Source organism: Heterodontus francisci, chromosome 2 (assembly GCF_036365525.1).
Source record: "Heterodontus francisci isolate sHetFra1 chromosome 2, sHetFra1.hap1, whole genome shotgun sequence".
Classification (NCBI taxonomy): domain Eukaryota; kingdom Metazoa; phylum Chordata; class Chondrichthyes; order Heterodontiformes; family Heterodontidae; genus Heterodontus; species Heterodontus francisci.
The window spans coordinates 105019027-105042044 of record NC_090372.1 but is presented as its reverse complement, the minus strand read 5'-3'; the positions used below and the strand labels follow the sequence as shown (position 1 = coordinate 105042044).

At 41.9% G+C, this 23018-nt stretch overlaps 1 protein-coding gene across 6 annotated transcripts in view; it reads right to left on the bottom strand.

The window, feature by feature from the left end:
* dgkb (diacylglycerol kinase, beta) overlaps positions 1-23018 on the bottom strand; it is a 1110826-nt gene that overhangs the window by 209809 nt on the left and 877999 nt on the right. For all 6 annotated transcript variants that reach the window (XM_068051143.1, XM_068051127.1, XM_068051112.1 and 3 more), the window contains one exon: positions 3976-4066. In XM_068051143.1, coding sequence (XP_067907244.1) covers positions 3976-4066 — 91 coding nt within the window. The remainder of the gene's footprint in view (positions 1-3975; positions 4067-23018) is intronic.

Genomic DNA, 23018 nt, shown 5'->3' with positions numbered 1-23018 from the left:
CAGACTGCTCATGATTTTGAATACCTCTATTAATTCTTGTCTCAATCCTCTTTTTAAGAAGAACAGACCCAGCTTCTCCAATCTATCAATGTAACTGAAAACCTTCATCCCTGGAACCATTCTCGTAAATCTTTTCTGCACCCTCTCGAATGCTTTCCCATCCTTCCTAAAGTGCAGTGACCAGAATTGGACACAATTCTCCAGTTGAGGTTGAACCATTCTTTTAAGGTTCACCATAACTTCCTTGTTTTTGTACTCGATGCCTCCATTTATAAAGTCCAGAATCTTGAATGCTTTATTAACCACTTTCTCAAACTGCCCTGCCAGCTTCAATAATTTGTGTACAAATACACCTAGATCCTTTTGTTCCTGCACCCCTTTGAAATTGTATCCTTTATTTTGTATTGCCTCTCCTCATTCTTCCTATAAAAATGTATCACTTCACACTTCTCTGCATTAAATGTGAATGGTGGTGGACAATTAAACAACGAACTGGAGGAGGTGGCTCCACAAATATCCCCATCCTCAATGATGGGGGAGCCCAGCACATCAGTGCGAAAGATAAGGCTGAAGCATCTGCAACAATCTTCAGCCAGAAGTGCCGAGTTGATGATCCATCTCGGCCTCCTCCTGAAGTCCCCAGCATCACAGATGCTAGACTGCAGCCAATTCCATTCACTCCGCGTGATATCAAGAAACGACTGAAGGCACTGGATACTGCAAATGCTATGGGCCTTGACAGTATTTCGGCAATAGTACTGAAGACCTGAGCTCCAGAACTTGCCACGCCCCGAGACAAGCTGTTCCAGTACAGCTACAACACTGGTATCTACCCTGCAATGTGGAAAATTGCCCAGGTATGTCCTGTACACAAGAAGCAGGACAAATCCAACCTGGCCAATTACCGCCCCATCAGCCTACTCTTAATCATCAGTAAAGTGATGGAAGGCGTCATCAACAGTGCCATCAAGCGGCACTTGCTTGGCAATAACATGCTCATTGATGCTCAGTTTGGGTTCCGCCAGGGCCACTCAGCTCCTGACCTCATTACAACCTTGGTTCAAACATATACAAAAGAGCTGAACTCAGGAGGTGAGAGTGACTGCCCTTGACATCAAGGCAGCATTTGACCAAGTATGGCATCAAGGAGCCCTAGCAAAACTGAGGTCAATGGGAATCAGGGGGAAAACCCTCCGCTGGTTGGAGTCAGACCTAGCGATAAGGAAGATGGTTGTGGTTGTTGGAGTCAATCATCTGAGCTCCAGGACATCACTGCAGGAGTTCCTCAGGGTAGTGTCCTAGGCCCAACTATCTTCAACTGCTTCATCAATGACCTTCCTTCAATCATAAGGTCAGAAGTGGGGATGTTCGCTGATGATTGCACAATGTTCAGCACCATTTGTGACTCCTCAGATACTGAAGCAGTCCATGTAGAAATGCAGGAAGACCTGGACAATATCCAGGCTTGGGCTGAGAAGTGGCAAGTAACATTCGCGCCACACAAGTGCCAGGCAATGACCATCTCCAACAAAAGAGAATCTAACCATCTCCCCTTGACATTCAACAGCATTACCATCGCTGAATCCCCCACTATCAACATCCTAGGAGCTACCATTGACCAGAAGCTGAACTGGAGTAGCCATATAAATACCGTGGCTACAAGAGAAGGTCAGAGGCTAGGAATCCTGAGGCCAGTAACTCACCTCCTGACTCCCCAAAGCCTGTCCACCATCTAAAAGGCACAAGTCAGGAGTGTGATGGAATACTCTCCACTTGCCTGGATGGGTGCAGCTCCAACAACACTCAAGAAGCTCAACACCATCCAGGACAAAGCAGCCCGCTTGATTGGCACCCCATCTACAAACATTCACTCCCTCTACCACCGACGCACAGTTGCAGCAGTGTGTACCATCTACAAGATGCACTGCAGCAATGCACCAAGGCTCCTTAGACAGCACCTTCCAAACCCGCGACCTCTACCAACTAGAAGGACAAGGGCGGCAAATACATGGGAACACCACCACCTGCAAGTTCCCCTCAAAGTCACACACCATCCTGACTTGGAACTATATTGCCGTTCCTTCACTGTCGCTGGGTCAAAATCCTGGAACTCCCTTCCTAACAGCACTGTGGGTATACCTACCCCAAATGGACTGCAGCGGTTCAAGAAGGCAGCTCACCACCACCTTCTCAAGGGCAATTAGGGATCGGCAATAAATGCTGGCCTGGCCAGCGTCGCCCGCATCCCATGAATGAATAAAAAAAAAATTCATCTGCCATCTGTCTGCCTATTCTACCAGCCCGTCTATGTCCTCTTAAGTCGATCACCTAGTAACAGCTAGAGCCAATTATTAAATTAACAAGAGCCTGACTCTGAGCAGGTGTGATGGCCATCCAGGGTTAAAAGCAGGAGTCTTGTAAGGTTTTGTTGTGCAGAAACAATAGAGGACCTTGGAGGCAGAAGCAGAGATCAACAGCCAAGTTCTCTGCCTGATGAGGGATCAAGACTGAAAAGAGAGGACTGGGTCACTCTGCAACCAATACACCAGGAAGCACACCTGTGAGAACGGTAAAGTTATATTCCCAAGTTTGCTAAGTATAAATCTACTTTTAATTGTTAAGTATTGTTTTACTCTCAATAAACCTTTTGGATTTATTAATCAAGTATCCTATTGTCTTAATTGGTAAGACTGTCCGCAACAGACCTTCAGTGCAGTCTGAGGCTGGACCTTCTAGGCCCAGAACTGCTCAAGATCAACCTCCACGTTCAACTGCAGTGTCCGTCACTGAAAGTCAGCAGCTTTCCACCAGTCATGCTGCAGCCACTGTGTAGTACTGTGTCGGAACACGAGGACAGGCAAAAGTATCCACAAGACAGGCACTAAGGGAATACATAAGAGTGATTAGTTGATGTCTGCATGTAATATGGCATGATTTCATTTATCTATTTGGTCTGGAAGACTTATTTCCTGGTGGCTTTTATTTTTGCATTGCGGTCAAGACTACAATATATTAGCCAGTGACTGAGGAAAGATAAGGAGTATGGGACTGTTGGTGAATGGGGAATTAGGGTTGCAGTTACTGATATCAGATGTATTCTTCATGTACAGCCTGGGCAGAAAGGAGCTATCTAGTTTTCTGCCTTCTTTCCTCTTCAGCTTCCTCCTCCTCCCTTTTCTAGCAGCTTGTCCTGCTCTGTGTTTTCTCTGCTCATTCTCCAAGTCTTGCTCTATTCCAAGGGAAAGATCTACTAGTGCACCCGTGTTTGGCAGCAACTGGCTTTTGCTGAAACCTTCAAGTCAAGAAAAGGTCCTGCAGCACTTGCCACACCACTCCCTGTAGACTTCTTCAACTTGAAAGACGTATGGAAAGCACCAAATACTTATAGAATTATACTAACAGCCAGAAGAAATCAACCAGCAACTAACCTGTAAGTAGTTGATGATCCCTTTCAATAACACTGGTGGGATTCCTTCCTGCTGTTTAAAGTGTGTTCAGCTGTGTGAGACTTAAAAGGGCATCGGCTGGACCATTGAAAACTCCAAAATAGCACTAACGGTATCAAATCAGGTTGCACACTGATTGACGTCATGATCTACCTGCTCTGCATTCTTATGGTGGACATTAGCTGAGCGTGCATTAATGCCCTCAACCGAGATGGTGTCCAGCGTGACGCGTGGCAGAAGCAAGCACATGCACAGCGGGCGCCATCTTAGTCCCTGTAAGGCACCTGTCGCGCCCAAACATTGGGCACCACCTTACCCAATATCATGCCCTTGGATTCTGAGTTCCAAGCCAATATCCTGTCCCTGGATTCTCAATTAAAAGATCCTGTTAAACATTGTCAATACAATAGGTACTATATATGAAATAACGATGTCTCTTTCTATCTAGTACCTTATTATCTCGGGCAATAGGAAAGATTAAGGGACACTTAATCTTGAATCACTTTTTCTAGATATCCATTCACCTTACCTCTATCTCTACATATTCATGTAGTCTCTTGCAGGTGGCGGAGAATGTTTCAGATGTCCCAAATTCAAAATACCAGAATTTGTTCTTCATTCTAAAAGAAAAGGACACAGCAGTTTACTTCATGCAACTAGTTCTTAGAAAGAAATGCTTTGAGTAAGCATTAATCAAAAAGAGTTGGCCAATAATCAGTCCAGAGCATCCAGCATTAAGGTACTTTTTGATTATTGAAATGTAGCTGTCAGCACACACACCAGTCTTCTGGCATCAGCTGGATCAAGAAATACAATAGCATCAACTGACCTTGTTCTAGTGACAGTGGCAAGCCCCCCCTGGGTTTTACAGGCTTTATTAGCTGCCACCAGCTTTGCCAGCTCTACTGCTCAGAGTCTCATGAAGAATTGGGTCAGGTGGGCACATAAAGAAGGGACAGCAGTGTTAGGAGGCCAGTCTAATCTCCTGAAATTAGAGCTGCAAATTCAAGATCAGCAAAGTAGGCCAAAAGTGATCTTGGAAGAAGACAACTCAGCCCTAGAAAACTCGACAGTTAGCAAGTTCAGTAGGGGACCATGGAGGCCATCTTATAGTGTGCACATAACTATGTATATCAGCTAAGGGTAACTTACATTTTATAAATCACATACAGGAGTTTTATATCTCTAAGATATTCAAAGTATAAAATATTTGTGTCCTATATGTAGGTGTTCATGCATCATTTACCCCTACTGTCACTTTAAGAGCATTACCGAAATAAAAGCTATTCCTCTTTTTATATGATAAACTGTTTTTACAATGATGAAAACTAGCTCCAAGTAAGATCTCTCATAAGAAAGGGGAGGGAAAATACACTGTTTAAAACGCAACACCAGAAAGGCTGCTGAAATTGCAAAAGTCAGTTCGGGACTCTGCATTTCAGCATTCAATGATGGACTGCACAGCCTCACAATGTTCTTAGTAATGGTGAGTGAGAAACTATACTGCCCGACATCTACTGTATAAACAATTGGACTGAAGTTGATTTTCTGATGACATGAAGCAGATGTTTGTTTACCTACTTTATCTTAGAATCTCCTTTTGTGAATTGTCTGAAATCAATTTAAATACTTTAATTCACTATCTGTAGCTTCTTTTTGGACATCCTATTTTCAAACTGACTTTTTCCATGACATAAATTGCTTTAAGTTACGTATTTTTCTGTTAAACCAAATGCATGTGTGAGTTTCCACTTCTAAGATCCTGCCAAAGTGTGCATATGGCCCCACATGTAGGTAACGTGTGCAGCTAAGGAGATAATTTATGGTGCTTGCTGTGCTAAGCTGTCCAAAGGGTTAGGGACTTAGTCAATGTTGGCAGCAAAGTACACAGCAGTTCAGCATTGTTCCATCATTAAAATCTAAATGTCCTAGAAAGAGAATCAATATTTCTAGTCAGCCTTCTGGCTACTGTTTAGCCAGTAGGTATGGATTACCTTTGGCTTCCTTAGTTCCTCTGGGAGTATTGTAACCCCCGGGAAGCAAAAATGAGTTTGCAGCCTAGTTCAGCTCACTGCTGAACATTTGAATAGTTGATATTGTATACAGTCAGTGCTTTGTATTACAGGTTAGCCTTGTCATCGGTCGACTGTTATAGGGTGGCAACATTCTACTTAATCTTTGCACACTACATGTGGTGCATGTCTTATTTACCAAGGAAAGATTCAGTCAAATTAAAATACTTCAGGTGGAAGAAAGTATCATGCTATTGATATCTTATGGATTTCTGAGTGAACTGAGTTAGCAGATTAAAAAAGAAAAAAAGTCTAAACAGAATATATGACTTTGTATTTGTCTGTTTTATCAATTAATGTTAACTTAATTGCTGATTGTGGTTACAATAACACCAAAGGGTGAATAATGTCAATGCTTTCACTAAATTCGGGCTTCAAAAACACATTTAGAGCTCCTTTAAGGGAAGGATAATGCTGCTGGAGTTCGTACCCATTAACACTAATAGATGTTTGTTGTGCTGTTAAGGAAGGTAAGGCAGTCAATGGTTACCTTAGGGACAGCACTGAATCGGATCTCTACTATACTGGAGGGGTACAAGTCAATTACAATTTTTTCAACTTGACCTGAGCTTGGTCCAATCTATCATTGTGAACGAGGTGTGTAACAGTTGGGTTTTGCAGTTCAAGTCTTTATTATCACAGAACGAGAAATTTCTTCTGCTCCCATTCTCAAAGGACTTGCTGAGGAAGTTAGATCAGGAATAGAAACATTAAAGCAAGTTGTGAACAGAGATTAAGAATTTAGGAAGTGGAAATATGCTGGAATGATGTTTCAAAGATACAAATATCAGTTGGCTTCCTTGACTGCTTAGTAGGAAAATGCACCACTCTGTGTGATACTGCATCACACAGGTCAAGGAAGTCTCAATTTAACCATTATTCTGTCGAGGGTTCGTACTCTTGGCTGCTATCCAATTGTGCCTCTTGGTGCACCTGTTTAGAAGGAATCAGGCTTGACTGTGACTCCCTCACCATAATATCTCCATGGTTGGACAGTCTGCTAAATTCACAGTTTATGAGCATACACAAAGACTAGCTACAATACTAGCCAGAATTTTATTCATGCGGCAGGAGCCCCGATAATGGGCCCAAAAGCTGGGGGCAATCCTGCCTCAGCCATTTGTGGGACCATTTGACCATCCAGCAACTAATTAGTTGCTATCATCGCTCTCGTCCCTTTAAAGGATGGGTACCTATCCCCAAAAGCTGCTAACCAAGCGGAGGGACTGTGCCTGAAAGAGAGGACACCATGGAAGCAGGCAAGTGGGGTCTGGCGATGTAGGGAGTGCGGTTGATGAAGCCTGGGTGGGTGGGTGTTTCTTGCTGCTGCAGCTGGGGGGCCCCTCTTTGAGCCAAAGAGTGCCCGAATAGGATGGTCCCCTCACTGAGCCTGCAGGGAGACCACCAGGGTTTACCAGGCAGTCTCCCCATGTGGTGGAGGGCCAACCCATCACTGATAAAATGCCAGTGCTGGTGGGAAGAGGCCTTAATTCACCACTTAAGTGCCTCAATTGGCCTCTGGGTGGGAGTGTTGTCCTCCACCTTCCCTGTCGCTGGTAAAATGGCATGGTGATGGAAGACGATGACCACTCCACCCTCCGCCATCCCTTGCCATTTTACAGGATGACTCTGCCTCTCAGCCCATCCCCAGAGGGCTAGTAAAAGAAGAAAGGAGATGTGATTATGAGATCCAATTGGGAACTGAGATAGCCAAGACCAGCTTTGTCAGAATGAAGGACTTGTTAACATCAAAGAAACTGAACCTGAATTTTCGGAAAAGAATGCTGATGTGCTACATATTGTCATCTATGTTATATGCCTCAGAGACATGGACAACAAACAAAGAGACTATTGATAAGTTGAATGCAATTGAGATGTGGGCATATCGGAGGATGTTCCGCATATCTTACACAGACAGAAAAACTAATGAAGAAGTGTTGGAAATGGCTGGAGAAAAGAGGAAATTAGTGCATAACATCAAAGAGAGAAAGATACAATATTTTGGTCACATCATTAGAGCAGAAGGTGCACAGAGACAATTATTAGAAGGAAAGATCGACAGAAAACGTAGGAGAGGGAAGCAGAGAAAAAATGGATGATGGATATAATGGACTGGATGCAGTTGTCCTATGCAGAATGCGTAAGGGCAGCACAGGACAGACAGAGGTGGAGATCCACGGCAGTCAACCTTCTGGGAAGAAGATGACATCAAAGAACGAACAAACATCCAGCCCAATGAGTTAATATATCCCAACTTGAGTAGCTTGCAGCACCAGGCCATTGTGCTGCATAAGTTATTTTTCTGTTCCAAGGAACCCTGGACAACAGATCTGTGCACTTTCTTAAATTCCTTCTCCACTCCCTGGATCCTTGGACATTTGATCATTGCACGATGTAAGTCATTCCTCCACTCCTAGCTTACTGAATATATGATGAATGTGCAGTTAGCAATTTAACAAGATTCAAAAGATAAATCAGAGCAATGCAAGATCTATGCTTCCTGGCATCGATGTCCCCTCAAGTCAAGGCCCCTTGTGATGACAGGATTTGAAGGTGCTTTCACTTGGCACTTTAAAGAATGCATTCACAATTTTGCTAAGTGGCAAAAGTATTCAGCACTTGAAGGGTTAAAACATGTCACTGATCTCCATCAAATTTCATGGCAATTAGAAAACAAAGAATGCAAAAAGACTTCATTCGTGCTGCCTATTGAAATAGTCCTAATTGGTTTGCACAAAACACTAGATTCATGCTCATTTCACCTCTGACATTTCAGCCCCAGATGGTCTAAATCATCAAATACATGCAAAAGCTTATAAATTACCAAAATCTAGATCTATTGGTTTCTTAAATCACAAATCCCATAAATTCTCCATCCTCTACTTTCTGCAGACAGTCACAACTTATTACGTCAAAACCTGAAAAGGTGTGATCTTCAGAACTCTTCCTTACAGTCTGGCACATAGTACACTGGGGATCTTTACAATAGTGAGGTGCCATTATGACTATATGGAAACATACGAGAAAGATTTTCTCTGTTCAGTGTTGCAAAATCATTAGCAGATTCTTTATACTTGCATTTCCAATTTTGCTGCAAAAAGCACACAGAGAAAATCACAGTTCCCACCCCCCCATACTACCACCCACCCACCACCACCTGCCCCCCCCGACCCCCACCTACCCCTGCACCCATCAACCCAGATTTGTTGAGAAATTTTAGGTCCTATTCCGTTTCAGGAGAAAGGCAGAGGTTCACCTAAAACGAGCACAGATCAGTTAAAACATTTCTGTGTTATTTTTGCTCAAAGCAAAAGCCATTCAAATTGCATTTTTAAAAATAATTTATGCTAAGAAGGCTGACATTCATTACCTAGTTGCCCTGAAAAAGGCGGGTCTTCACCTTGTGGCAGTTTGGTCCAACTGAATGGTTTGTTAGGCCACTTAAACGCCAACCACATTGGCGTGGGACTGGAATCACATATATGGTAGGTTGGATAAGGATGGCAGCTTTATTTTATTGATCAGCCAGTTGGGTTTTTAGAACAATATGACAGCTTTTACCTGATATCAGCTTTTAAACTGAATTCAAATTTTAAATTGCAAGAGTTGGACTTGAACTCACACTCTGCATTATTAGTCCAGGCCTCTGAATGACTTGCCCAGTAACACTGAGTACCACACCCTCATACAGGGAGAAGGGAATAAGTCCTGTTTTTCATCAATACAAATTTTGCATCCAGAGCAACTTGAAGCTGATGACAATAAGAACTTGACGATCTAAAGATATGAGTTTATGTTAAATTTTATTGCAATCTTTTTTACATTCCACGTGTTACGACCTCAATGAGACCGTTAACGTTAAAAATACGAGATATGAACCCCAGACCAATTTAAAGAATTACACACCAAAATTTCACATTTTAATAATTTTATTGTAACAATGAATATTAAAGAAATCCCCATTAACTAAAAAGTGCTTTGTAAGTAGCTGATACCCCAAATTATAAGAAAGGGTATTTTCTTTACTTATTAAACACTTGAAAACCTCACACCACACTTATGCGTTACATAGTTCTCTTCCATGGCGAAATCTTTTCAGTTAAAAGTCCCAAACTTCTCCCAGTCACAATGGGTTGGATCACCCGGACCTTTCTCAAAGTAAATGGACTCTTCACTCACTTCTCCGAGTACATTCGACCTGGACGTCTGTCAATAAAGTGATCCCTGGTGATCCGGTTGGTCTTTTTTTTCTCCGCAAACTTCAACGCTCAAAAACAGATGCAAGTATTTGCAGCCTTTTGCTGTATCAGTCTTCTCTGGGAGCAGGTGTTCCCTCTCTCTCTCACTTGAGGCTACCACCATTGGTTGTCATTCTTTCTCACAGCCTGTCTGCCTTCCGAAAATCTGATAAATTTAACTGAAATTAAAAGTCAATAGCTCATTGTCCTTTTCCGATATGCAAAGTCCACAAGTCTGGCTTCAGCAGCGTCATGCAGGCTTTCCATTGTTTCCAGGTGTTCGCAGCTGCCATGTGCATTTGCATCCTTGGAATCACTGACTCCTTGTTTGCAATCCAGAAGTCTGGGAGGTTGAAACCAATTGGTTTTTAGGTGCTATACCCCTGCAGTCTCTGTTTTTCAAAAAAAGTCTTTGATCTGTGTTCTCCGTTGTCCGGATAACCAAGATTTCTGTCTTATCTTTCAGCAGAGGTGATGTGAGGTCACCTGACTTCTCTGACTCCATCTTAAAATTTTAAAAATCACAGTTTTTAAAACATAATCATGTTACAAAGACCAGTGTTCAAAGCACATGTTTTGTTCTTTCTGTGTTTTGTCATCTTTTGCAAAATATAAGTGCAAATATGAGACATCCTATTAATTCGAGCAGTTTCCGAACCATCTGTTTGGAAATTCAAATTTTACGACAGTCGGATTTAAATTTCTCCACCATTTTGTAAATGAACAGCATGTAATGGTAATAACTGACTGTGTTAGCTTATATAAACTTGGACTGCTAAATATTTATCAGTCAGAACCCCTGGACTATGTAATGTTGGGCTGATTTTTACCAGCCCCTCAATGTCGTGGGTTGTGGCAGCAGGGGGCCCGTAAAATTCAGCAGGGAGAGGCCCGTTTTGATCCCCGATATAGAGAAGGGCCCGCTGCATATTACCGGCAGTAGGGGGACCTTGGTGCAGCCCCCCGATCTAAATATTTAAATGAACAATAATGAGATTTAAATTAACTTACCTGCAGGCGGCGGCCGTCCCACGCCGATTTAATGGCCGCTTAACGCACCTCGCGCGCCTACGGAACTCTGTATGGAGTTCCGAGGCGAGAACCTGGTGGGGACTGGGGAGGAATAAAATTTTCAGGGCGGGAGGGGTGGGGGAGCGGGGAAAACAATTTTTATTGGCTGTGGGGATGGTGGGAAGGGGTTGAAGGTCAAAGGGAACTAATTTTGGGGGGGAAGTTCGGGACTCTAATAAAAGTTTATTATGGGCAAGACGGCAATTAATATATAAATTACCCATTGGGGGGTGGGAGACAGGATTTAGAGTTGAAATCAAAATTTATTTTCATTTCCCAGAGATCAGGACCTTTAAATTTTAAGATATTACTGAAGGGCTTGAAGCCCTTTAAAAATGGTGCCTACGCGATGGCACCGGATGCCTTTGCCGGGGACGCAGCAGCCTCCCCTCTATGTCATCGGGGGTGGCTGCTTTGACCCCCTCTATTTATATCAGCCCCCATGCATAAAATTGTAGGGGCTGTGTGGTGACACTTCAGTGTTGGAAGGCCGCTGAGTTCAAAGCGCGCCGCCGCAGATCACAGCGCGTGAATAAAATCCAGCCCGTTTTCTCTGACAGCTGCAGCAAAGTGGATTCAAGAAAAATCTTCCTTATTCTTTGAATGATGCTGTCCTCCACATACTAATGAGCAGCTCGAGTTATCAATGGGGGAAATTATATGGACTGTCCCTTTAAAATAATGCTACATCAGAATACATATTATAAAAACCCTTCTTTTCCTATGCTTCATTTACTTTCTCTCAATTATAACAAACAACCTTTCAGAAGTTTGACATACTTTGCAGTGAATAGTCAGAAATCATGGCAGTTTAGTTCCCACAGCCAGCAATATTAAACACAATAGTACTTAACAGACATTAGTTTGCTGTGTAGTTGTTAACATCCAGAATAGTGACTACTGTACCAAGCTGGGTTTTTCAACTCTTTAAAGTCATTATATATACACACATACCAGCAAATTCTCACTAGATAATGTTTGTAAATGAAGTAATTATACCTCAAGACTGAAATCCCAGATCTGATCTTCCAAATTTCACTTTTGCAGTTAGATCTGGACAAAGAAATATATATGTCTATGAGACAAGCAGCCTTACAAATGCTACAAGAGTGCTATTTCTAAAGCAGTTCTACAGAGAAGCCACTGAACAGAATGAATGAAAATATTATTTTGCTAGAGTTCTACTGGTTTCACAATAGTGAAGTGCACTCAAATCATAATGTAGCTGACCTTAGCTTGCCAATAGGTTTCACCAGTATGCAAACATCAAGAGAGTCAAATAATTATCATGATTTTCCAATCTAAGGACATAGGTAATAGCAGCAGGTGTGGGCCATATGTCCCCTCGAGCCTGCTCCGCCATTCAATAAGATCATGGCTGATCTTCAACCTCAACTACACTTTCCTGCTTTATCCCCATATCCCTCGATTTCTTTAGTTCCCAAAAATCTGTTGATCTCAGTCTTGAATCTATTCATCGACTGAGCATCCAGAGATTTCTGGGGTAGAGAATTCCAAAGATTCACAACCCTCTGAGTGAAGAAATTTCTCCTCACCTCAGTCCTAAATGACTGATTCCTTATCCTGAGATTATGACCCTAGTTCTAGACTCTCCAGCCAGGGGAAATGGCATCTCAACATCTACCCTGTCATCTCTAGGATGAATTAGAACTCTCCTAACATCCATATTGGGATTTTTGCATTCTACTTCTTACAGAAGCAGAGGAGACAATGGACAGGAGTTGTGATGCAATACTATATTACAAATGAAAAGTTCAGAACATTGCTATATTTTGCATATGACTTCAATCTCCAAATGTCTCGGTGAGAGTCCCAGCTATGATTCTTCTTTGTATCCACTAGATTGCCAACCATATCTTTTCACAACCCCTAGACATCACTCAGCATCTCTCCCTGGCTCCAATTTTACTCGACTTAACCCAAAACCACATGCTTACATCAATAATAGAGGCATGCTAAATAAGTTTGACACATAATCCACAGTGCAGCTATTGTTACATCAGTGCACTGAATCGACTAGCAAAATTCCCTTCGGCAATCAACTTTAATTCAAAACTTGTGTATTTGCTATCCTTTTCTGTTAATCAAATCCAGAAAAAAGAGGTGCTTCATTTCTGTTTATAAACACAAGGCTTTCAATGTTTGGTAAAGGGGATAAGACCATTTTAATTCATTCAAACACTGGTTGGATATTGAATTATGTTTTCCAAGAGGGATATCTAGATCAAGCTGTAGGAAGTTAGAACAAATTTACAGCAGTTGGCACAAGTTCAACTCACTCCAGCTGAAAAGAAAAATCTGATCTTCCATGTCCCATTAACCCTGCACTAATTATTGTCATTGGCCCATCAGTGCTTGTTTATGATGACTCTGGCTGACAGAACACTGGGACACCCTGTTAAGTCCAGGACATGATGGGGTAGTTACTGGCACCAAATCATCTTCCAGTTACTTATGTATATTACAGGCTTCATTGGCTCATGAGCCATATATGGAGCATTGCACAATTACTGCTGTCAGAGAAATTAATTTATTTTTGTTTGATTTCATGAACCAGCTGTTCCACAGCAAATATCTTACAATCAACAGATTCAATGAACTGCTGCTTGAACCTTCTGAGCTCTCATGTATTAAAGTAATCTGAAAAAGTTATAGTTGAAAACACATCAATAGGACCATGCCAATGAGTGATGAGCAAAAATTAAACATTTCCAAGATGTCTATCACTGAGCAGATTTTTGGGGCGAATTTGCTCTCTATGCTGTGAATACAACAGGGATAACTTTAATGTTTGGTGATATCAGATCGGCTGCTCGCTACACACCTCGCCCGAAAATCAGATGGGTTGTACAACAGACGAATGGACTGATATCATCCCCTTCACATTATCACCAAAAAATAAAATTACCTCCAACTGTGCAAAGTTAATCAAGTTTTAGAACAGATTCCAATTTGTTTACATTTTCTCTTAAAACATACAATGACAAATCTTTTGAACCTTGGTGATGACCTGCAATATAAGACTTTTATTTCAATAATATTAAATAACTTAAAAAAATCATTTCTGTATTTTTGCTAATTAAGGCTTGCACGCACGTACATGCACACACAGCCACAGGTTGTTTTATTTAGCAATCAGAGAATCCAATATGAGGTATATAAACTGCATATCTCCATCTCACAAGATCTTAAAGGTAATTACCGATGAGGAAGGCCATTCAGTCGATCACAAATCATCCATCCGGCATGACCCTAAAGTCCTCCCATTGCAGAATCAAATTATTTATTCAATTATTCCAGTGTTTTTTCCTCCACTACTCTGTCCGGAGGTCAATTGCATACATTGATCACTTTGCATCCATATCCATTCTAGATTTGACTTTAATTAGTTTGAACCTGTGTCACCTTCACATGCTTGCAATTTAGTTCAAATAATTTTTTCGATTTATATTTTCCTATTTCCTATATGTTTACTATCTTATAGACTATCACCTCTCAGTTACCTCCTTTCCAGATTGAAAAGTTAAAACCCTCCAGTTTTTCTTCAGAATTCAGACTTTTAACACTTTGTGGCTGCTCTCTGCATTGTCTCCCACATTTAAACATCTCTCTGTGTCTTGGTGAAAGAACAGGACACTGAAGATGTGACCTGACTACATCCCACTACTTAACATCCTGCCGGAGCCGGAGAAGAGATGAAGACCACAGCGAAGAGAAATTGTGAAGGTAAATTTATGAGTAACCTGTGTTACCATCACAACAAACAAGAAAAGATGACATAACGCTAACATCCAATAAAGTTAACTGATGTTAAGTGTGGTCATAATAAATAACAACCAATTGACAAAATAATTGAGTCGAAGTGGGCTGAAAGCAACCATGAGGCATAAGCAAATGCGGGTGTCTACAGAGATGTCTAACAGCAATAAATACCATCACATAGTTTCAGTCCTCAGTGGTTCATGATCCTTCAACTAAGTAACAAGATGATTCCACAAAATAAAGACCAAACATGCACAATGAAGCTACTTGAGTTTCTTGTTCTGTGGTGCAAATGACGACTGCATGTATGATTATTATGTCTTAATTTTTCTTATAATTAAATGATGACCAACTATTGTATAAAATGTTAAACATGTAAGGGTGGATTTTTCTGACCCTTGTTCCTGGGAAACTCCCACTCAACTACCCCCCCCCCCACTCCCCACCCCCAGAATGTCCAGGTTTAATCAGGGCCTTTGGGTGCCAGCAGGTCCCATTCTTCAAGGACCAACATGCCACTGAAGGCCTGAGGGGCCTGCCAGAGAATGAGTCTTTTCAGGCTTTCATGAGAATATAAGATAGTACAGAACAAGAGAGGACCATTTGGAAAATTGAGTTCATACCCAAAGCACATGAATGTGCTAGAAATTCTGGTTGGTGCAAGGTGGAACTGCAGTGCAGGAGGTGGGAGGCTGGGGTCATTGCAATTTAAAACATAATTCACATCTTCTGGGTTTCTGTCCATCACGGTTGGACTTTACCTGTATAATTTAGGTTAGCTGAAAGCACACGAAGGATGCTGACAGGCAGCTCACTGATCTGGACTGGGGGAGGGAAATATGCAAGCCCTTCATGCCAGCAAACCAGAAATATTGCCCTGAAAGGTGTGCATGGCAATCTTGGTTTGGAGGAGGGAGCACTAAGCAATTGGCAGCTGATGGGAAGTTTCAGGGCCAGAAGCAGCATCTGCGCTACTTTGCGGACTCACAAACATCCTTATGTGGCCGATTTTAGAGTGGCCTTCAGTGAGCCCTGGTAATAGTGTGTTACATCCAGTACCAGTGGGTGGAGTGTGTGCAGCTGAAAATTACATTAGGGTTCTACAAATGGCATAGGATCCCGATTTCAATATTGCATGTTTTGGGTTGGAGGACTGGCTGCCTATTTCGATGCCAGCTCCGAAATCAAGTCAGGGAAGTCTTGGACAGACATTAGGAGGCAGGTTAATTAAAACATTTTTGTCTGCCTACCATCCCATTTTGTGTGAATGGTGCAGCAGACAAATTAAAAATCCCTCCCATTATGTGATTAAAGATAAACAGCCCTTTCCAAAGAAAAATCAACAGAAGAATATATGTATGCTATATATTAAATAGGATTTAATGAGAGCATTCTAGGATAAGAGTATAGACTTATTAACTTCATACAGTAACATCAAATAATTATCCTTCAGGTTAGTTAAAATGAGATGCTATGATGAGAAGGCTAATGTACTCGAGGCATCAGCTACAGTAGAAAAATGACCTTTCCTCACCCGTAACTCTTGTTGTTCTTGATAAACTGTAAACAAGCCACTTTTAGCATGCTGCTACTAGCTTGCTGGTCTTTGTGCTTGCGAACTGCCTTTGATGTAGTCAAGAAAAAGTGCTCCAGCATTGATCTTTTTTGACACTTAATACATCTTTCAGCATGATTTACTGCCTTATTTTCACACTGATTTCTCCTCTATCATAGGTGATAAATAATCACATACACATAACTAGTTTTTTAACGTTACAGTTTACCGATTAATATTTTTACATTGTGTCTATAATGGGATACATATAAAAAAAAGTCCAGCAGCAAATACTGCTATTCTTTGATATGGATTTAAATACAATCTGCTAAGTCAACAGTTAGTTCAATAAAATGGAGTTTTCCTTCATGCACATTCAGCAAAATGCATTTCTTTCCCATTTTCAAAAAAAACTACAAATCATTAAAGGGCCATTTCTGGCTGCTAACTATTAAATTAATACAGTGCAACATTTCTCAGGCTCTGTGGCGGACTTCAAATGTAATTTAGTCTGGATTTAATTTGTTTAATTAACTTGTTCTGCATCTCTAAATGAATTACTAAATCTATAATTTTGTGACTCTTCAATTCAAATGGGCAAAGACACCATTGCTACAATACACTCCTTTAGGTGTGTGATGCCAACAGTGATGATGTCACACTAACTGTTCCCCCTGTAACTGCCTTCAAAAAAAAGAAAACTACTCGTGTGAAATCAGCTCCACATTTCTTGTTTATTTTCTGTTTCAAATGTAGCGACTGCAGGTGACATTTCAGAATCATGTTTGAAATAATTTTTCTTATAAACAGCACTTTTATCTGGCAATCTATTTTTGCAGACACACACAATTTTTAGAATGCAAGTGGCCAATTTTCAGGTTGGCTTCGGTAATCAGTGGGAAGAATGATTGCGATGCCTGCCTGATGGTACTTTCATGGTTGGGCCTCATCAGAATAGAATTGGTAAGCTGCCTGAATGAGCATTTGCAGGAAGCTCAACGATTGAGTTAGAGGATGGAGTCCTCCACACAGCTGATTTGGAAGTAAGCACTTAAGGGAAGTGGAGGAAGTAAGCAAATATTTGAGGAGGGGCCACAGAGGGTCTGAAGAGTTTTGTGGGGCCAGAAGAAATATGCATGCTCCACTTGGCCACACAAACATCAGTCCCACAGGTTTTTATTTAGCATTTCCGGAGTGGCCTGCAGTGGTTTATTTAAGGATCATTGGTTTGGCCGCTCAATGTCTGAACCCACTCAGTGGAACACCAAAATTGCATTGCAATTGCAATAAATGGCCTTGGACCTCCAATTAAAATATTTTAATAAAGTCCCTGCCTGTTGCATAAGAACATAAGAAATTGGAGCAGGAGTAGGCCATTCAGCCCTTCGAGCCCACTCCGCCATTCAATGAGATCATGGCTGATCTTCTACTTCAACACCATTTTTCTGTACCATCCCCGTAGACCTTGCTGTTTTTAATATGAAGAAATCTATTGATCTCAGTCAAGAACATACTCAATGACTGAGCCTCTACAGCCCACTGGGTCAGAGAATTCCAAAGATTCACCACCTTCTGAGTGAAGAAATTCCTCCTCATCTCTGTCCTACATGGTCTGCCCCTTATTCTGAGACTGTGTCCCCTTGTCTAAACTCCCCAACCAGGGGAAATATCCTTTCCTGAATCTATCCTGTCGAGCCCTGTAAGAATTTTGCATGTTTGAATGAGATCATCTCTCATTGTTCTAACTTCCAGAGAATAAAGGCCCAGTCTATTTAATCTTTCCTCATAGGACAATCCCTCCATCCCAGGAATTAGTTCGGTGAACCTTCATTGCACTCCTTCTATGGCAAGTATATCATTCCTCAGGTAAGGAGACCAAAACTGCACACAATACTCCAGAAGCGGTCTCACCAAGGCTCTATAAAATTGCAGTAGGACATCTTTACTCCTATACTCAAATCTTCTTGTAATAAAGGCAAACATACCATTTGCCTTCTGAATTGCTTGCTGTACCTGCATGTTAGCTTTCAGAGACTCATGAACAAGGACACCCAAGTCCCTTTGAAGTGCAACACTTCACAGCCTCTCACCATTTAAAAAATACTCTGCATTTTTGTTTTCCCTACCAAAGTAGATAACCTCACATTTCTCCACATTGCATTCCATCTGTCAAATTTTTGCCCACTCGTTTAGCCTCTTCAAATCCCCTTGAAGCATCTTTGCATCCTCCTCACAACTCAAACTTTCACCTAGTTTTGTGCAATCTGCAAACTTGGAAATATTACATTCAATTACCATATCCAAATCATTGAAATAGATTGTGAATAGCTGGGGCCCAAGCACTGATCCCTGCAGTACTCCACTGGCTACAGCCTGCCCACCTGAAAATGACCCATTTATTCCGACTCTGTTTTCAGTCTACTATCCTGTTCTCACTCCATGCCAGTATATTCCCTCCAATCCCATATGCTCTAATTTTATTTACTAACTTCTTATGAAAAGCTTTGTGAAAATCTAAATATACCACATCCATTGGTTCCCCCGTATCTATTCTGCTAGTTACATCCTCAAAAAACTGCAACAGGTTTGTTAAACATGATTTCCCTTTCAGAAATCCACGTTGACCCTACGCAATCCTACCATTATTTTCTAAGTGCCCTGTTATCATATTCTTTATTATAGATTCTAGCATTTTCCCTATGACTGATGTTAGACTAACAGGTCTGTAGTTCCCTGTTTTCTCTCTCTCCATTCTTAAATAGTAGGATTACAATTGCCACCTTCCAATCTGTAGGAGCCATTCCAGAGTCTATAGAATTTTGAAAGATGATCACCAATGCAACTACTATCTTTATAGCCACCTCTTTCAAAACTCTGGAATTTAGATCATCAGGGCCAAGGGATTTATTTACTTTATGTCCCATTAATTTCTCTAGTACTTTTTTTTTACTAATATATGACTGCTTGTAATGGACCCACATTTGTTTTTACTAATCTTTTCCTTTTTATATACCTATAGAAGATTTTACGGTCTGTTTCTCTGTTTCTCGTTGGTTTACTTTCATATTCTTTTTTCCCTTTCTTAATCTTTTTCTTGGTCCTCCTTTGCAGAATTCTAAAATGCTCCCAGTCCTCATGCTTGCCATTTTTTGGCAACTTTATACAGGTTTCATGGAGGCACCTAAGATCACGTCGTAGGCACCAGCTGGACCTCATCGTCACAAGGAGAGCCTCTATAAACAGTGAAACAGGGCTGTGTTCTCGCACCTACACTGTTTGGGATCTTCTTCTCACTGCTGCTCTCACATGCGTTAAAGTCTTCAGAAGAAGGAATTTACCTCCACACAAGATCAGATGGCCGGTTGTTCAACCTTACCCATCTTAGAGCAAAGACCAAAGTACGGAAAGTCCTCAACAAGGAACTCCTCTTTGCTGACGATGCTGCATTAACATCACACACAGAAGAGTATCTGCAGAGACTCATCGACAGGATTGCGACTGCCTGCAACAAATTTGGCCTAACCATCGGCCTCAAGAAAACGAACGTCATGGGACAGGACGTCAGAAATGTTCCATCCATCAATATCGGCGACCACGCTCTGGAAGTAGTTCAAGAGTTCACCTACCTAGGCTCAACTATCACCAGTAACCTGTCTCTCGATGCAGAAATCAACAAGCACATGGGAAAGGCGTCTGCTGCTATGTCCAGACTGGCCAAGAGGGTGTGGGAAAATGGTGCACTGACACGGAACACAAAAGGCCAAGTGTTTCAAGCCTGTGTCCTCAGTACCTTGCTCTACGGCAGCGAGGCCTGGACAACGTATGTCAGCCAAGAGCGACGTCTCAACTCATGCCATCTTCGTTGCCTCCGAAGAATCCTTGGCATCAGGTGGCAGGACTGTATCTCCAACGCAGAAGTCCTCGAGGCGGCCAACATCCCCAGCATATACACACTACTGAGCCAGCGGTGCTTGAGATGGCTTGGCCAGGTGAGCCGCATGGAAGATGGAAGGATCCCCAAGGACGCATTGTACAGCGAGCTCGTCACTTGTATCAGACCCACCGGCCGTCCATGTCTCCGCTTTAAAGACGTCTGCAAACGCGACACAAAGTCCTGTGACATTGACCACAATTCATGGGAGTCAGTTGCCAGTGATCGCCAGAGCTGGCGGACAGCCATAAAGGATGGGCTAAAGAGTTGAAGAGACTTAGCAGTTGGCAGGACAAAAGACAGAAGTGCAAGGAGAGAGCCAACTGTGTAACAGCCCCGACAACTAATTTTATCTGCAGCGCCTGTGGAAGAGTCTGTCACTCTAGAATTGGCCTTTATAGCCACTCCAGGCGCTGCTCCACAAACCACTGACCTCTAGGCGCTTACCCATTTTCTCTCAAGACAAGGAGGCCAAAGAAGAAGACAACTCTTCCTTTGATCTAATACCATCCTTGATTTCTTTCGTTACCCATGGATGGTTTTTATGCATTAAAGGAACGTATTTTTGTTGTGAACTATGTATTAGTTCTTTAAATGTTAGCCCCTGCATGTCTACCGCCATACCTTTTAGCATCGTTTCCCAATCCACCATATCCAATTTGCCCCTCATACCTTCATAGTTTCCTTTGCTTAGATTTAAGACCCTAGTTTCTGATTGAACTACATCACTTTCAAACTTAGTATAAAATTCTGTAGTATTATGGTCACTCTTTCCGAAAGACTCCTTTACAACAAGATTATTAAATAGCCCTTTCTCATTGCATAATACTAGATCTAAAATAGCACATTCCCTAGTTGGTTCCTCAATGTACTGCTCTGGAAAACCACAGAATCAGAGAAAGTTTATGACACAGAAAGAGGCCACTTGGTCCATTGTGTCTGTGCTGGCCGAAAAACGAACCACCCAATCTAATCCCACCTTCCAGCATTTGATCCGTAGCCCTGCAGATTACGGCACTTGAGGTGCATATCCAGACCCCTTTTAAATGAATTAAGGGTTTCTGCCTCAACTACCCTTTCAGGCAGTGAGTTCCAGACCCTCACCACCCTTTGGGTGAAAAATGTTTTCCTCATCTCCCCTCTAATCCTTCTACCAATCACTTTAAATCTATACCCCCTAGTCACCGACCTCTCTGCTAAGGTATATAGGCCCCTCACAATTTTGTACATTTCAATCAGATCTCCCCTCAGTCTTCTCTGTTTCAAGGCGAACAGCCCTAGCCTATCCAATCTTCATAGCTGCATTTTTAAGTCGTAGCAACATCCTCATAAATCTCCTCTGTACCCTCTCTAGTGCAATTACATCTTTTCTGTAATGAGGTGACCAGAAATGCACACAGTACCCAAGTTGTGGCCTAACCAATGATTTATACAGTTCCAGCATTCGTTCCCTGCTCTTATATTCTATACTTCGACTAATAAAGGAAAGGATTCCATATGCCGTCTTAACCACCTTATTGACCCGTCCTGCTATCTTCACTGATTGGTGGTCATTCGCTCCAAGGTCCTTCACTTCCTCTACACCTCTCAGTATTTTCCCATTAATCTTGTATTCCTTTGCCTTGTTTGACCTACCCAAATACATCACCTCACACTTGTCCAGGTTAATTCCATTTGCCACTTTTCTGCCCATCTGATCAGACCATCAGGATCTTCCTGCAGCCTACAGCTATCCTCCTCACTGTCTGCCACATGGCCAATCTTTGTGTCATCTGCAAACTTCTTGATCATGCCCCCTACATTTATGTCCAAATTGTTAATATATACCACAAAAAGCAGGGGATCCAGTACGAAGCCCTGCTGAATGCTGCTGGAAACAGCCCTCCAGTCGCAAAAACACCAGTCAACAATTACCCTTTGTTTCCTGCCACTGAGCCAATTTTGTATCCACCTTGCTGCACCAATCTATCTTGCATACATTCCAAGAATTCATCCTCCACAGCATTAGTACTGAATTAGGTTTACCCAATCTATATGTAGATTAAAATCCCCCATAATTACTGTATTACCCTTGCTACACGAACCTCTATTTTCCAGATTTATACTGTGATTTACATTGCCACTGCTGTTTCGTGGCCTATAAACAACTCACACCAATGTTTTCTGCCCCTTGCTCTTTCAGGCAGGAGTACTAGCGGCTAATTTAGCAGCATGCTTGAAAATCTAGTCACTCAGGTCTTGGGCAACCAATGTGTACTAATTTATTAAAAATGGTCATCTGTCTACCACCCTGTTTAGTTAGTTAGAGATACAGCACTGAAACAGGCCCTTCAGCCCACTGAGTCTGTGCCGACCATCAACCACCCATTTATACTAATTCAATATTCCTACCACATCCCCACCTGTCCCTATATTTCCCTACCACCTACCTATACTAGGGGCAATTTATAATGGCCAATTTACCTATCAACCTGCAAGTCTTTTGGCTTGTGGGAGGAAACCGGAGCACCCAGAGGAAACCCACGCAGAACTTGCAAACTCCACACAGGCAGTACCCAGAATTGAACCTGGGTCGCTGGAGCTGTGAGGCTGCGGTGCTAACCACTGCGCCACTGTGCCGTCCCAGTCAAAAATGGCCTCCAATCTTTAACACTACATATCTCTTCAAGGGATAGTGCCTGGATGCCACCAATATGTGGTTCCTATAATGTGACATCTTTTAAAGAGAAAAATAAAAATATTCTAATACATATTTTACTTTTAAAAACACTTGGATTATATAAATTTTATTCAAGGAAAACAGGCTCCTCTTATCAGAAATAAGACAAACAATAACTTGTGCAAGAAATAACTTCTTGGTAGTTTTAACAGTCGAACCTTTTTCCCTACACTTCAGATGCAAGAACTAAGTAATCAAGCACA